The sequence below is a fragment of the Platichthys flesus genome, chromosome 12, assembly GCF_949316205.1.
Source record: "Platichthys flesus chromosome 12, fPlaFle2.1, whole genome shotgun sequence".
Lineage (NCBI taxonomy): Eukaryota > Metazoa > Chordata > Actinopteri > Pleuronectiformes > Pleuronectidae > Platichthys > Platichthys flesus.
The window spans coordinates 18,777,373-18,795,260 of record NC_084956.1 but is presented as its reverse complement, the minus strand read 5'-3'; the positions used below and the strand labels follow the sequence as shown (position 1 = coordinate 18,795,260).

The 17,888-nt window shown below is 41.3% G+C and overlaps 1 protein-coding gene across 1 annotated transcript in view; it reads left to right on the top strand.

Annotated features, from left to right (window-relative positions):
• Positions 1-3,966: 3,966 nt before the first annotated feature.
• Positions 3,967-17,888, top strand: part of LOC133966685 (kinase non-catalytic C-lobe domain-containing protein 1) — a 37,726-nt gene continuing 23,804 nt past the window's right edge. Inside the window, exons 1-6 of the mRNA XM_062401706.1 lie at positions 3,967-4,282; positions 9,954-10,152; positions 13,514-13,572; positions 14,955-15,101; positions 16,751-16,868; positions 16,955-17,094. Coding sequence (XP_062257690.1) covers positions 4,184-4,282; positions 9,954-10,152; positions 13,514-13,572; positions 14,955-15,101; positions 16,751-16,868; positions 16,955-17,094 — 762 coding nt within the window. The 5' untranslated portion in view covers positions 3,967-4,183. The remainder of the gene's footprint in view (positions 4,283-9,953; positions 10,153-13,513; positions 13,573-14,954; positions 15,102-16,750; positions 16,869-16,954; positions 17,095-17,888) is intronic.

The window sequence follows — 17,888 nt, the reverse complement described above, 5'->3', positions numbered from 1 at the left end:
ATGTAGCCGTGCAGCCACCTGTGCATTTGAATAATGACAACACTGTGGCTCACTGATGGTGAGTTTATTTAGGTGTAAGATTTGGCCAGATGGAGGAGGTGGAGGCTGGTTTACACAGAGAGGCAGCGCTGGTCATGTTCATGCCAACTCTGGGCCAGTTCTGGATCCGAGAACTGAATCCAGATAACCTGGCAAAGTCCAGAACATATTACTGGTCGGGAGAACGTGCAGAGAATCTCTGGAGTTCTCTACATGTCTGAGCAGCTTTAGTGAACAATGTAATCATTATATCTATCTGGACACTTCATTGTTCAAATAGTCCATATTCTGGATTTTTATTTTTGTTTTACAATTGTATTAAAGCTTTTTATTTTTAATGAAAGACTCAAACACTGAAATATCCCATTTAACATTGCTTATATTTGCAGAAACCATCAGAACATTTGCTCTGGCACTCAGCAAATGGTCTGAAGTGATCAGTTGCATTGTGTTTGCTTCAAGAGGAGAGATGAAGAGATATTGGACTCAGAGTCAACCTATGGAAAACATAATTGATTTGACATAATGTTCCACAGTTCACTCTGCATCTCGGACAAAGACCATGAAGGAGCTCTCTGTGATCAGGTCTGAGGTTTAAAACCACTTTTGCAGCGATGCATATCTCCAGGAGCACGGTGGCCTCAATAACTGAAATCGACAGAACTCAAAATACAAATATTAAGTCTGACAGATGCGTTTTACTTATCAACAGAAAGCAGCAGTTCTCTTAACCGCATACAGACTGGAACATCAGGCTTGACTTTATGTTGCAATATCTCTGTCTACATTACTTTGCATCATCTACTTTCATTTCTGTTATGACTGAGCTCAAAACAGCTGTACTTGTCTGCTATGGTTTGTTCACATCTCGTGGGTGAGGGTGCATCACAATATTGAATCATATAATCTTGGATGCTTCTCTCACATACACTGTTTTGAAATGTTTACTGTATTGTATCTCTGCCTAAACCTCAAACCGTGAGGTCATAGCAGCTAGTGCCTTGTGACAGAAGAGACCAAAAAGGCAAAAGATAATTGTATTGCTACATACTGACAAATGTACCTGTACAAGAAGCAGAAAAATAAATGAGGAAAAAAAGCTTCTCCTAAAAATATTACAACAGACAAAGCGAGCAGTCTTAATACGACAGGATGACTTTAGATTCCGATGTCAGGCTCATCCTCCAAGTGCTGCCTCCCAGTAAATGAATCAGCTGCTACAGGCGGCGAGGAGCGGTGCAGTATTTCCACATTAGCAGCTAATCCGTTTGAAGATGAAATGCCTTCTGAATGTGTCTCTCAGTTGGTTACTGTACAATGCCAACAAGGATCAAATAGACCGCCTTGTTCTCGTGTAATAAGTTGTTGAGGCGATATGCCAGAATTCGTGTGATCACATTAATTGCCTGGCTGCTGCAGGAAAAAGTATTTCCCTCCATTATCTCAACATGCCAGGCCGCTGAGCAGTCAACAAATCAAATAGGGGTAGCCTTCTGCCTGGGCAGCGAGGCCTCTCTATCACTGCTCAGCAGCCACGGGGCACCGCCGGCATAATAGCAATCTCATTCCCCGCCACCCCAGGCTCAGCTGGCACCCAAACAGGCTTTCCATCATCACTGGGACACATCACAAGATGCTATTTAAATGGAGTAGGCAATTGAGATGGATCAGAGCGCATACAAATAGTATTGATCTAGAACAAGTGTGCAAGTGTGTGATTGCATTTGTAAGATGAAAGCAGGGAGGCTTGCATGGCTGAGGGGTTCACATTCTCATAGGGAAGTGGTGCTCAATCTGTGGAGCGCGGGACCTCTCTAGGGCCATCAGCAGACATGTGAGAGGGTCATGAGACACACCAGGGAAATCAGAGACACCTAATCTCTAACTAATCTAAAGCTATTACCTGTAACTTTCAGTTATTCAAATTACTCCTTACCATCAATACATAAAATCCTTTTTGGGCTTATACATACACACGTATGCAACCAAGGATTAGGCTGAAAGCAAGCACTGGCCACAAGCCAAATAATTGGGAACACTTCTCTGGAGAGTTTCCATCTTTCTCCCATTCTGGTCAAATGAAGCTGCCATTGGGCTGCAGCAGTATGGTCTATTCCAGACGAGCTGGTTGGTTAAAAGTAAAGTGACTTTTCCTCGAATGTAGGTCAAAGGTATCAAAAGAGAGGACTACTCAAATCTGTTTGAATTAATGTGTCAAACATTTAAGGGAAGATTGAGCAAAAGTGGTAACAATTGAATGTCCAGTTCATCCAAATTACAAAATAAAACCTCTTTATTACTGACCTCTAATGGTAGCGAGCCATCCCCCTGTATATTTTGTAGCTGGTTTGCAGCTTAAAAAACGTCATCAACATCTTCGCAGCAACATCTCTTTTGAGAAATGATGTTATCCACAGAACACACAGTCAACATTTTCTGTCAACACTGTTTATTGAAAGTGGGACTGTAGATTTTGTAAGACACTCGGGCAAATAAGAACACTGTCGGCATGGTAAATAAGACTTGTGAAGTTATAGTTTGTCCAAGTTGAAGTCCAAATATCAGCTTAGCAGACAGTTTCCACCAGTGGATAGATGTTATTCATAGAGATGTATCTGTTGATATTGACTATTGTTTTGTCAGATTACTCTTTCAGAGGTCAAGAATGAACTCTGATGCTTAAGTTCAGAGTGAATATGTAAAGTCCTGAAGGCGCTGTGGATGAAACTGTAACAGTAGTACTAGTTTGTGAAGAAGTCTCATGTAAATATCTGGTTTGAGGACATTTGTTCCACTGGTACAAGGCGGAGGACTCAAGTGCAAGACAGAGGAACAGTTCAAAAACACTACATGATTTCAGGGTTCAGTACACAGATAGATAGACAGACAGACAGACAGACAGACAGACAGACAGACAGACAGACAGACAGACAGACAGACAGGTTCAAATATATTCCATGAATTGTCTTGACAAAACCTTAAATGCTTAGTCAGTAGTCCCTAAAACAAACTCTCACTTACTTACAATACTAACAATAAATATGTCTATTTGTCAAGAGTTTTTAGTTTTTAAACTTTAGACAAAGTTCAGAATGATATGTGGCTTTGCTCAAAGCTATAGAGCCAACAATAAACAAGGAATGACTTCAATTTGCACCTTAACTGAATCAGGAATTGTGCATGGATGTTGAACAAACACTCACAAATTAATTATGACTAGGTTTTTCAGTTACATTTAAAAATTCCATGTACCTTTAAATATGGTTTTAAGTATTTCTGTTAAACACACACAATTCATTAAATCAAATCACTCTCTTCAGTGATTAACTCACACATAGTCAACGTTATAGAAGACCCTTCATCAAATAAGACCCTTTACATTGAACTTATGAGTAAAGTTACATGGACATTTTATTTGTAATTGAAATGCATAAAGTCACAATTTTAGGCCAAATTGTGTTATTGATTGTAAATTGTCCATTCTCTTTAGAAACTGCGGCTTCTCAATGATATTCGGTGTAAATTCAGTTTATATAAGGATATTCAATAAAGATGTCAAAGAAAGACACTTCTGACCATTATGAGATCACTTTCTTGAAGGTAAAGACCGTTTGTAAACGCTGGGCTCAGAGAATGTGCAGCATGGTGGTTAAATACAACTATGCACATAGCGATGGTATAACAGAACCGAGGGGATAATACGAGCTAAGTGATGACTATGAGTCAGACTGTGTGAGCGGAGGCGTGGAGCTGCAGCCAGCTGTAGCATGGACACCGTGCCAGCTCTGACTCCTCCACCGGGCACAGCCGGGACTCTCTCTCTCTCTCTCCCCCCCGAGAAGTGCGGCTCGTGATCGGCTTCGGTGAGTCGCCTCTTTCTGCGGAGGTGTGGTAGTCATGACAGCCTCTCCCACTCCTACAACCAGCACCACCACCGCCTCCTCCTGCCTCCATCAGCTGGCTGCAGAGGGTCGATCCCGGCGCATTGCTTTCGCTCGCCCCGCTGTCTCCGCAGTGACCACCGGCTGACCGGCTGCTGGACCTCCCCAGTCTGTGCCCGGTGCACCGGAAGAGATGCCATCTGCCTCGAGCCGTCTGGGCCGGAACCCGCTTCACTATACTTGATTGGATCAAAGTTGCTGCAATGGAGACCGCGGGTGGAGATGCGGCTCTCTCGTACTTGGAGAGAGCTGGAGACAGATACTACGATCTGGAACATCTGCCTCCGCTGCTGGAGGATGAGGTGAGTCGAGGTTTCTGAAGAAGTCCTGGGAAAAGGCAATCGTGATTTGTTTAATAACAATCAGAATATTGGCTTCCCTGATCTCAAATTGAATGTAGGACAAGTGGGTAAATTATTCATAAGGTTAGTTCTATTGTAAAGTTCACATCAGAAAAAAACAGTCACACAGAATAAGAAACTCAAGCAGCTTTTGGCTCTACTGTCTCCAGTCTTATTTCCTTTCAAGGTGTCAGGTTTGGTGATTTTAAAATATGGAACAGGAGGAGGGATTTTCCTTAAAAATATAAACCTCCACAACTTTAAACTTTTTAGGATTTAAAGTTAGTAGCACCAGATTTTAGTACCAGGACCAGCCCCTCCCTTGCTTTGTCACTGAACCTATTGGACTAAATTTGAAAAACTTTAAAGGACTCATCGTATGCCCATTTCACCACAAGTAGATATGGTTCCGTGGGGTCTTAATGAAATGTCTGTAACATACTTTTGTCAAAATACCAAAAGGAACATTTAAAACAGCACCTTTTTAGCCGGTGAGATGATGGTGCGGGTCGGTCCAAGGCCATGTAGCGAGACTATGACATATTTTTGGGTCGTTATCCCATTTGACAGCATCTAGCATATAGTTTCTGATATAGAGGAACCAGTACATAGATAACTATTCTATATACAGTAAAACAGAGTTGTCACAAGATACTTTTAGAGGCCCCAACATGATTATTGGACATTTATTTCAATGAAATCATATGCAAAGTTTAATGACAAATCACCATTTCATAGAACTGCTACATACAATGATATATCATACGTGTTATGGGTCACAGTGGATCACAGGTCAATAGAAGTCAAGCATTGCCCTTTAAAAGTAACGTTTGAAAAAGTAATGTTTTATGTATGCAGGGGGAGTGGTAGAAATATAAAGTCTAATGGAAATACTACAGTCCAACTGAGATACATTTCACGTCTGGCTTTAACCGAGGATGAACTTTTGTAACTGTTTCTGAATGTTCCTAACTCAGTTACCTATTGATTTTTGATAAGGTTGTTACTGACATCATCAGCAGAATTATCGCTTGTTCACAAAAAATGGATCATATATTATCAATTCAGTATTTTAAGGGAGAGGTTCACAATTTTTCAAGTCTTTCTATAATCAATAGTCAAGTGTTGTTAAAAACTGAAACAGGTTTATCTTGTTGTATCATCCCTCCCATTGACATACGAAATCTTCTCTCAATGAGCCCATTGAGGTGAGGGTTGGACAAACTACACAGGCCTCGTTTGATGTGAAAATATATTCCAAAGCTGATCTGATGTTAACGTGAGACCTCAGTGTGAGTCGAACGTCATTGGGTGTCAAGGGATAGTGATGTGACGAGGTAATTTTGTTCTAAAAAGACAGTAACTTTGGAAGACATCCACTTGATTTATCTTAATTAGACTGCCTAAGTGTCATATTCATTGTTAGAATAGGATGAAGAATAGTTTCATCAAGAAACTGCTGTTCTAACAGTGTGACAGTTGTCAGAGAGAAGTGACAAATTGGTAACATTTAACCTCATTTGCTCAGCCAGCATCTAATCAGGAAACTGTCAAATCACAATCATCGTTTTGAATGTGTGAAGAACTAAAGTCTAACTCAGATGCATACAGCACTGGCACCCTCTTCTACTTTTCATCTTGGTCCCAGAGGACAAGCTCAGAAAGAACTCCACCGCCAGTCTCATCAGGACCTCGGAGCACAGAGGCAAACTTATGTAGGACAACATATTTAACTTGAGGATGGTGAAAGAGACTTCTAGCGTTCCCCTGCACTGTTCTCAGGGGAAACCATCTATTTATGGGGCAGCTGCTGCTGCTGCTGCTGCTCGAAGTGGCACTTCTCTGCCCTGTAATTGTGCACTAGTCTACCAGAACACACCAGAATGCTTTGTTCCCAATCTGCTGCAACTTTCCTGCGCCTAGAAGAGAGTCATTTAGCAAAACAGATGAACTTTATGGAAGTAAAAATAAGTTTCCATTTAGATTTACCCTGGTTTGGTATGAATACTGTCATGGAAGAACATGTTAACATGTTAAGGTCATGGTAATTAAAGTCCTAGATATAGTGTTAGACAGTTGCTGCTTTGTGAAGACCTCTCACTCACCACTTCCACCCCTCTGTCGGAGCTGAGGGAAGCTTTTGTGTTCACTTGCAAACCGGAACAGAAGATGCTGTAATAATCAGAGCGCAGCATTATGCAGGATGCCGGATGGAATCTCTGAGATCACTGCGTCCGAAAAATGGGGCCATTTGTTGATAGTGGATCACAGATGGTGTGTTCTTTTTGGTATGTCGAGTCCCTCCAATGAAATGGCAATACAAAGTGTTTGCATGTCTGTGCAGGATATTGTGTAGTAAATGTACTTGCTACTGAATATATTTCAGAATATTCTACTCATATAGTGTCTAAATTGTGGCATTGTTCAATGGGAGGCTCCAAATCAAAATCCTGCTTTTTTATCAAAAGACTCAGTTCTTCAGTGGACAACACACAAGACAGCCAGTTTATTTTACTTTTGAAATTACTTTTGAAAGTGTCCAAAGTTTTAAAGGGGGAGAACGATATTTTTTAACCAGTACCATATATTTTTTTAAATACGGTAGTGTAATACTGATGAAAACTTTTGCAAATGGTCCAGTACCTTGTCTCTGCTGGCAGCCACAACACAGCAGCAGTGGCTAGAATGTCTAATAGGGCAACTGTTACAAACCATGAAATGTCAAAGAAAAGTTTTTTCACAGATAAAAGGCTCAAATTGTTATTCTGGGTCTGGCAACACTTCTTTAGAGAGATAAATACAAACAAGAGAAAATGGTTGGCTGCTATGCCCCTTAGATGCATATATAGTGACAACAAAAACTTCAGTTAGGACGTAGTTGGAAATCTGAGTCTAATCTCGTGGACTATCGCTGTTGCCCCATATGATTACATTGGAGCCACTGCTGTCATTTTGCTGCCGATGGTGAAGATCTCCCGGACCAATTCCAAATGTTTTCTTAAATACCATTTATTTACACGGCCACTTTAATAAACATAGATGTTGAAAAGTACTTAAGTAGTTCCCCTTTAAACTTGTTTCAGACAGGTCTGTTACACATGTGAGCACCCAAATGCAGATTCACACGAGGGCTGAATGCAGGGACTGTCACTGGGAAGCTAGCAAGACGAATTAGTGATGAATTGAATACACCAACTTACAAGACACAAGTAGATCTAGTCAGGGCGGGACAATTGACCGGAGTAGGACGTAAATAAGATGAGGACAGGAAGTTATGAGACGCACAAGGGCGGCTGTGGCTGAGTGGGAGAGTGGTCGTCCTCCAACCTGAAGGTTCGCAGTTCAATCCCCAGTCTTCCCCATCTGCATGCCGAAGTGTACTTTGGCAAGATGCTGAACCCAGAATTTCCCCCCATAGAACAAGAAAGTTCTGCGAATCGATGCACTGTATGAATGTGTGTGTGAATGGGTGAATGTAAAACTGTACTGTAAAGCGCTCTGAGTGGTCATCATCAGACTAGAAAAGCTCTATATAAATACAAAACCATTTACCATTACAAGGGAAGTAAAACTTCACAGTAAAAGATATGAATCCAAAGAACCAAACACAATGAGTCCAACAAATTATCAAAACAGAAAATGTTTAAATCCAACGGAGGGGTTGAATTAAGACAAGGTCATTCATACCAGTGAAGAGCTGGTCTGTTTATTTGTCCTAGTTGGGTTTAGTCAATTTATATGATATTGGAGCAAAGCTTGGGGCATGCTGCTGGGTTTATGTGGCTCACCTTGTGTCCAACAGATCTAGCACAGGTTTTAATGATTGTTTTCCCAGAGGTATCTCCCTCTTTAAAGCCCCCTCCTATCAGATATGTATATTGCTTATTTCTTTTTCACGTGGATGTTTGAGCTGCACTGTGCAGATGAGTATATGCACAGAGTTTGATGTTTCAGGGCTGTTTTCAGTCGCATCTACTGAAGACGGAAATTTTCTCTGGGCTCACTTTGCACTTTTGGACGTGAATATATGAAGCGAACCCACAAGTAAATCTTGTTTTACTTCCTCAATTAGATTTTTCCACCCACACTTTTATTTTAACGATTTAATTTTCCAGATATGATTTTCCAGCTAAATCTGAGCAAAGGAATAGGCTCTTTATTACCTGGAGGAGCAATAATTTGATTTACCTCCACTCATTTTACAGCGGCTGTCTCTTTCTACACCTGAGATAAATGTTGAGTTATAAACAAGAGACAGTGGTGAGAGAGGTAGACGACTGATTACTCATTGTGAGACTTTCGAGGACAAATGCATCATCTACCGTTGTCAGCTGCAAGGACAAAGACGCTCTTCTGAAAGAAAACCAACGACAAACGTATAGGAGGGTCAGTAATGAGGGAAAGATGAGTTTCTCAGCTTTAAAGTGTATATAGTTTGGATTTGTTGCAGAGTAGCAGTCTCCTATTAGTCAGTAACCTGGTTACTAGCTGACAGGTTTAACACCCATGCATTAGAACACTGCAGAAAAGTGTGGCAGTATCATATCTACTGCAGTTTTGTATTCATCTGATGAAATGCCTTCTTTTGTCTGAGATTGAATTCAGTGAATTAGCCAAAAAAAACACACACACTGTTATCTGTTAATAATTTATCTTTAAAATGCATAATCTCTTTCAACAGATGCATGTGAAGAATCTTTTGTAGAGGAACAAGATTTGGTGCGGGAAATCTTCTGGTTTCCATTTGTAGTTTGATCAATCACGTTTGAGGCAGGACACAGAAATGCATTGGCTATCTCCTTTTTAATTTATTATCTTTAAAATGTCATCTGGACTTAAGAGACCTACAAAACGAATCACTGTTTTTGATTAGTGATGAGAAACCTTCAACTTGTGTGAGAAACTATTCGTACTGTGTGTGGCAACCGGAGGACAGAGATATTGGCTGTTATATAATTTGTTAAACCATGATTATAAGTTCTGGATCTATGTTGTCCAACCCCTTGAGGCTTTTTATTATTACATATATCCACCTCCATCCCAGCTTTCTTGAGATTTTAGGTAAAACTTGACTCCCCCCCAGCACAGTAGAGAATAAGAGGCCAAGAGCCATAATGCCAAACTTTAATTTTGCACTCACTGTATTTACATTTTAATAAATCCGTTCCACATGAGTGAGGAGAACGAAATGAAGCTGATAGCAGGGACTGTTTTGAAAATGTTGGCGGTGCATTTTGGTGCTCATTGTAGGAAAACATGGAAGCAAATAATAGAAAAGTTTAAAGTTGATTAACTATTCCTCAAACGCAACATCACGCCCCTCCCAAACTGCTCACCACTGTTTCCCCTCTTGGAGGTGCTACAGATCCTTATCCACCAAATAATCCCGTTTCAAATCAGTTTTTCCCTAAAAAAGAATTCCACTAACTTGGTCCTGTGGTCATTAATGAATTTTTCTGACTCTGATTCTGAGTTTAACTAGTACTGAGCAACAAGAGTTCCTCATTAAAATGTGCCCTTAGAGAAGCATTGAGCAGGAGCACTCATGCAGTTCAGGCCTGTTCCATAATACTAACATTTAAATAACCTTTGTTTTTTAAACCTCTGTGTGTGTGTTTGTGTGTGTCCACAGGAGAACGTGTCTCTGGCGGACATCCTCTCTCTGCGGGACAGCTGTTTGTCTGAGGAGGAGGTGTGGGCGGTGTGTGCAGAGTGTGTCGTGGCCCTGCAGAGCATCAGGCCCTCCCACCTCTTTCACAGCCTGTGTATTACGCCAGACACGCTGGCCTTCAATGCCCATGGGAATGTTTGCTTCATGGAGCAGCTCAGCGGTGAGTCGAACACACAAACACTCACACACTTGTCTCTATGGTTGTAAGTACACTTGTTGGCATAATGCATTCCCTAGCCCCTTACCCTAACCTTAACCATCACAACTAAATGCCTAACCCCAACCCTAAACCTTATTCTAACCCTAACCCTTACTCTAAAACAAAGTCTTAACTCTCAAACAGACTTAGAATTTGTGAGGACAATCCAAAATGTCTTCACAACATCAAAATGTCCTCACATTGATGGTATTCAACCAAAATTGGACCTCATAACTGTAGAAAGACATGAACACAGATACACAGTTTATATATATATATATACGTGTTTGAGGCCTAGATTTGCACTTAATCTTTTTATACTTGTTCTGATATAGGATTTGACTTTCATGCATTACACAGTGCATTTTTATTTTGAAAGATGAATCTGTTTCATAATGTGAATACATAAGGGTTTAGGTCAGAACTGCATTGCAGGAAGTTTAGAAATGAGATTGTCCCTTTGTAACTGCAGTATAAGCTCTCTGCTCTGTCTGACACCGGGAGAAGCCGTCGTTTCCCCATCAGTGATTTGTTGCCCTGATCTGTATCAGTTTCAATTTGCTAATTCCTGCTTGAAAACGTGTTGTGTCTCTTGTAACTTATTGGATCTGTCAGGCTTTGCCAAGGTCTGCAGGTCTGCTCAGATTCAAACCAAGGCTGCATCTTTCTCCTTCACAGTTCTGCACATCAAAACATGATATCAGGAGCTGTATTCCCTCCGACTAGTCTCCAGTCTTTTTTGTCATTTGTTTCTCTGTAGAATTCTTATCACATCTAATCTCATCTCTCATATTCATTTTACTGCCTGTCTGACTCTCTGTCTTAACGCTAACACACACACGCACACACACACACACACACACACAGCACACACACACACACACGCAATCGTGCACTCATGACATACAAATCGACACACTTGTGCATTCTTGTCCTTCTATCTTCGTGAGGACAGTAATTGGACCAATGCATTCCCTATACTCGCCCTTTTGAAAAAGTGAGGACTGGCAAAGATGTCCTCGCTCCATAAGATTTATACTTCATGCTGGTCCTCACAAAGATATTAGTACACACACACACAAACACACACACACACACACACACACACACACACAGGGTTGCACAAACGCATTCCATGCCCTGATGCCAAATGTCCGAAATTGATAGGCATTGATTACATCAACAGTGCTAGAGTTGCCAGGGGGATTGTTGTTGTGGAAACAGCTTGGTTAGCCTATCAGCAGTCAACCTGCACAACTCCTCTTTCTCACACACATTCGACCACAAGCACACACACACACACACACGCACGCACGCATGCACGCACACACACACACACACACACACACATACAGACAGACACATACACACAAACAGATTACGCTGCCTTCATAGCATCCTTTTAAATGCTGTATCTACTTTGTATCTCCAAATAGGCGCCTCCTTCAGGAACAGACACTATAGATCAGTGTTGTGATGACTCTGTCAGTTGTCATCCTCATTTGTTGTCGCGCTTTATTTGATTGTGTTCAGTCCTTTGGTTCTGATTCATCCAGTGGATGTAGAGGAAGTAGCCGCGCTGCCCATATTAACCTTTTTGTGTTCGTTGTTCATGCTGAACACTGTGCATCTGTATCATTAATCATAATGCTACACTCGGTGCCTTCCTCGCTGCACCGTTTCCCATTGATTCCTTTTAATTGAGCTTTTTTTGTGCGATAGCAATGAAATGTCAAGCTGACGCACACTTGGACAGCCAATCTCAGGCTTCCACACAAACTGTCCGTCCCTGGAGTGACCTTGAGGGCTGCAGTGATGAATCTCAGAGATAATAGCTGTTGCCACAACGACTCATCAATAGGGTTCATTTCAGCTAATTAATCACTGCGGCGATGACGGGAACACTGTCGTACGTGACTCAGGAGGAAGTGCAGGCGCCACAGCAGCCAGCCACAGCCACAAAATGTCCTCCAATGGTTTTCATACACTGCTGACAATGCAAAATGCTAATTTCCCCGAGAGGCTTAGCATCGCAAACTGCTCCATTTGTGCTAAAACATGGCCGGCTGTGCTCTGTGGGAAATGTGATCGGTCCAACTGGAGAGCGTGTCGAAGCAGCGGTACTGCTCCCCTCACACTACCTGTTGTGTTAAGATGCTGTAGGCATACATGACTCACCATCACCCTGGAGGCCACTGCGTCACTGACAACGGCTGTCTATATTTTCTCTCTTATTTACATCACATTTCACTGGGTTATAGTGCCCAACCTCTAGGACTTTAAATACCTTGTCCTCGTTTGGCACCCTGGGTGACTTCCTTTCTCCTTGCTTGTTTGAACTGCCAACATTTTTTGGGAGGACAAAACAGGAGATCAAACCTGAGTTGAAAATATAAATAAAACGGGAGAAGACAGGAAAGACAAAAAGAGAGAAGAGGAGAGTAGGGGAGAAAATGAAAGGATAGGAAAGGAAAGAGATGGTGAGGAGAAGGAAAGGAAAGACTATGAGGGAAACGGTGTGTAAAATAAAAAACTAAATGAAATGAAAGTAATGGAAAGTCGAGGGGAAATGAAAGGGGAGGGATGAAAGAAGGGGAAAGGGAAGGTGAGTAAAAAAGGATAGGAAAAGGAGGGAAAAGGAAAGGAAAGGAAAGGAGACAAAATGTAAAGTAAAGAGATGAAGTTGAAAAGGACAAAAGAGAGTAAGGGGAGTAGGGAGATTAAAGGGAAGGAGAGGAGATGAGGAGAATGGAGAGAGACCAGCCTCACTGCACCTGGGAGGGGATATCATGACTCCAGGAGACAAACCCAGATCTGTCATGACCCACTTTACCTCCTCTCCTCTAACTGATGAGAACAACCTCGTTCTCCCTCCGTCTCCACCTACCTAAGTCCAGTTAGGGGGGGGGGGGGGGGGGATTACAGGGACACTTTGATGTGTTTGTGCGCCTATAGCTTATCCAGCCTGAGTGAACCCTGACCTTCCTCAGGAGGAAGAGGAGGATTCCTCTGAGGCAGCCTCAGCGTCTGATCTGCAGATTGCTCCTGTCCTGTTTGTCAGGGATTATCTCTGACACGTGAATCATGCAAATTGAAGGGAAACGGCTGCACACGCTCGCTGTGGTTCAGCATATCCCTCTGGTTTGCATCACATTACAGTGGATGCTTAGCTGTTAGGTCACAGTATACGGTTGACATGGCTACACATCCCAGTGTATACACATCAAACGACAAATGCACTGTTTGTCCTTTTTTTATGACGTTGTGATGTGTGTATTTCAGACAGGTTTAACGGTTAATTTGTGCGTTTTTGGACCCGCAGATGATCCCGAAGGCTCCTTCGTTCCTCCTGAGTTTGACAACACAGGCAGCACGTTTGAGGTGAGAGACTCTGAGTCTTCGTCCAGATTTTAACGTGCTCAAAGCTGCACACAAGTCATTTTCACACACTTGGCCCCTGGGAGCACAGCACACAGTCATGGGCTCCTTGCCGCTTTTTCCTGAATAGAGAGGAGAGAGTTGTTCCCTTTCCTCTCCCAAGACTCCTCCACACAAACTCTCTTGTCAATGTCAAACGGGAAGAGGCATGACCATCACATGATCGATCAGGTTAGAAACAATCCAACGTTACTTTCAGTGACCCCTTAATTGGGTACACCTAAACAGTCGTGTACACACACAGAAGGAGGTTATGCTTTCATCTGTCTATGAGTAGCAGGATCGTGAAAAAATAGTGCACGAATTACTATGAAACTTGGTTGAAGGCTGCAGTATATATATATATATATATATATATATATATATAGGTCAGGAAAGAACCCATAAAACTTTGCTGTAGGCACGAATCAGGGGCAGATCAAGGAGGAACATTCCAAGATTACAAAAAAATCCTGATTTCTCAGATAATAATTTGGTTCTTGATGAAAAATCATTCATGTTTAGGGGACTGTTATTTATGAAAGTGTGTAATTTGGTGCAGATCCAAATAAAAAAACGGATCTAGCTAATTTAGATAAAGGGAGTTTTGGGCCTTTGAGGAGAAATGCACTCCACTACAATGAACATCATAAATGAATATACAATGAATGTGTGTCTACATACTGCACACTCATATATATTAGACTTTCCTGATGCAGTTCTGCTATTGGGTCTTTTTGTAGTAGACTTATATTTCTTATTCTCTTATTGTGGGTTTAATGAATGTTCAAATAAATAATTTACACTCTTTCAGTAATACTGTTCTACTTTCTCATGATTCGCACTGTCACACATTTAGATTCATGTGGCTCCTGCACATTTTAAAATAAGCCGTAATTTTAATTATACTGCAGCTTGTCATAACGCAACACCTCCTTTTCTCCACCTCCCTCGTGTCGTTTTTTTCAAGTGTTTTTTTCTCGAAGGAGATTTTACTAAAGTCAAAGCAGAGGCAAAACCGGAGCTAAGGCCAGCTGAATATTTACTCTTCTATTTTGGTCACCCACACTTGGATCTGCCTCCCACATCTGTTTACTAAATACGTATGGGTGCAGACCGCTTCAATTGTCGGGGTGATGGTTACGTCATGGATGTGAACTCTAAAGCACCTGGTTCAAATCCACTGGTGGTAAAGAGCTGACCATAATATCTAGTGTCTGTGCAGCAAAGCAAAACAAGCACTCCTTCATATATACACACAACACATGACAATTACTGGACAAAATGCTTATTTTTTTCTATAATCTTTCACAGATATAGATCTCTATTTTCTTCTCCTGCTACAGGGCCATGTTTACTCTCTGGGCTCGACACTTTCTGCCGCACTGAGCTTTGTCATCGAGCCAGAGCTTGAGGCTGAGCTGGGAGAGGAAGTCCAGAAGCTGTTGGAGAAGATGCAGGAGGAGAAGCCTGAGGATAGGCCGCTCCTGCAGGTAGAAAAACACTGCCGACTGCTCTCTGCTACTAAAGCTCCATGGTTTGACCTCCTTGTAACAAGTGTGGAATAACTTAGAGATTTCACTTGACAATTGTGTTGTTATGATAGCAAAATACATGTGATAGCTTAGTTTTCAACTCAAATGCAAAATTTGCGCATTATCTTTGTTATATTTTGATATTTGGTGATTAAAAGTAGGACATAAATCTATCAACAAAAAATTAAAACATAATGAAATAAACACAAATAAAGGACAACATTTATTTACTTTTATGAAATCATCATGACCCAGGCAGCATGTGTGGTCAGTGTGGATAATATCCTTCAAATCTCCCAGTCCATTCAGATGTAGAATCCCATCAGACTTTAAGGAGAATAAATTATGTTTGCAGTTGTTATGACTTTAGCATTCTTTTAAGTTCATTTTTCTCCTATGATTAGGACTAATTGGTAGTTCAGATACTGAAGTCAGCCAGTGCTCTTGAGCAGCATCAAGTGGAAGTTTTGCGTCAGTGCAAACTACATTCAGTGAAAGTGTCACAGCATGAATGTCATCGACAGGGCAAATCAAAAGCACAAAACACAATATTTTTAAATTAGTTCACATTACTAATAATAACATTCATGTTATTTCAAAGGCCCATTCAAGTGAATACCGTATAATATATCCAGTTCAAAGTGAAAATGTATATTTAATTATGATAATGACTTTTGGTAATAATATAAACCTCAAACAAGTAGTATGATTGACAACTGGAACGATGCAGTTTCACAAAATCAACAAAAGACACAAAGGAAGTTCTTCTATGCTATAGAGCATAAACTGCATAAATATACAAGAATAACATAAAATAATTCCAAATTCACTAGAACCCACATTATAATATTTAAAGTACATTTAAAATATTAAATCTCCTGATGACAAGAGATGGGTCATTAATACAGTGAACATCCACGATACAATACAATGCAATACCATGTAATGAAATGCCCTAATGTACAATCAGAATCACTGATTCCAAATGAGAAGTGACTCTGACAGAAACATGTTCTGGTCAGATTCCTCGTGTCTCTCAAATGTTCTCATGTCTCCAAACCGGCACCAGCCTGAGCCGGAGTGTTTTCAGATTGTCTGTCCTTCTATCCTGAACAACCTTCTATAAATTTAAAATGTTCCATTGGACTCAAAGAGGAGCCGACATGGTTTTGAAAGGTCAAGGTCACTGTCACCTGACAGGAAGCTGTTGCAAACACCGAAGAATCTGAGTCTCCCCAGTCGGCTCTGTCCCGTCTTGAAGAGGGCTTTAGTGTTGTTAGTCCGGTCCAGGATCAGAGCAGGGGTCCTGCTGTTACCCACTAGATCCCATGCACAGGCCCAGTAGTTTATACTGGGCTTCTGTCAACTCCCATTGCACCATGGATGTAATGTTGAAGCAGTGAAATCATGTTTGAATGGTTATTGTTAAAAATCTATTTCACCTTTTATTAAATTCCTTCAGTCCTGACAGATGTAAACTGCAACCTCACTGGTGGCACAGTCACCTGTCAGCTGCTAGTTCTACTGCCTCTGTTTAAAAGACACAGATTTGTTGCAAACATGTCTTTGTTCAATACTGCAAACCTGCAAGTCTGATACTCCCACAGGACATCGTGTCTGTGGCTGAAGCACGGCTGTCTCATACCTCCTCTGCAGCTTTGTGCCGGAAACTGTCCTCTGTCGGGCGACGGGTTCTTTCCATTGAATCGGTTTCAACGTTTCAAGGTAATTTGATCCAAAATCTATGACATGCTGTTGGCTAACCTCTGATGTGGTCTCTCCTGGTACTAACTGTCTTTGCACATCCGCAGATGGACAGGACGGTTCCTGGCAGGCGAGATGGCAGCATCCCAAACCCAGATGTCTGCTGAGAAGACTGAGCTCGGATGATAATACTGCAGACCTGTGCAGTGACACTTCTGTTAAGACCAACGGGCTGTCCAGGCAGCAGGTATGTGACAGGGTGTAGATACCAGCTGTTATAGGAAACTGCTGCTCCAGAGGAGGAAGTAATTGAACTGAAGCAAACAGTACTAATGCTGTTAAATGAACCAGATGGCCTTGCTTAATGGTTGTTCGAGTTAAACAAATTATACATGGCTGTTTTCAGTATTTAAAAAACAAACCTGTGTGACAGACTAAGCAAAATTACAATCTGAGGTAGCAATAGGATGTCAAACTTTTTGATTGACAGACATCTGTGCAAGTTGCACTTTGAAACTCTTTCTCCTGTCAGACTCCTCACCATAGAGCCTAACATACTTTTCAACTGTTCTTTAAACCAGCTAAAAAAACTGTAATATTAAGAGTATTGTAATAGTCATAGTTACAGTAAACAGTACTAGTATTGTCTGACTTATGTTAGAACACACATTTCTTCCTCACCAGTATCAGTGTAAGTCTATATCCACCACCTTACTAAAACCCAGAGCCAGACATAATTCCTTGATGCTAATTGACTCGGCTGAAGAGGGAGAATTTTCCACCCATTGGTTTGTCATTTATACACATGATAGCACAGACGCAAATCCTAATGATGATGTCTCCATTAGCATTCCATCATTTGGGTTTGCTTTCTAACACATATCTCACGGATGTGACATTCTTCAGAAACCCGTCTGCATGTACTGCATACTGTAAGTAAGCTGATTAGCCACGACTTATATGACCATCGCTAGATCACAAGTTAAAAAACAGGTTTGCAGTTATCTGAACTTTCTGTTTTACACCCACTGATGTATAAAT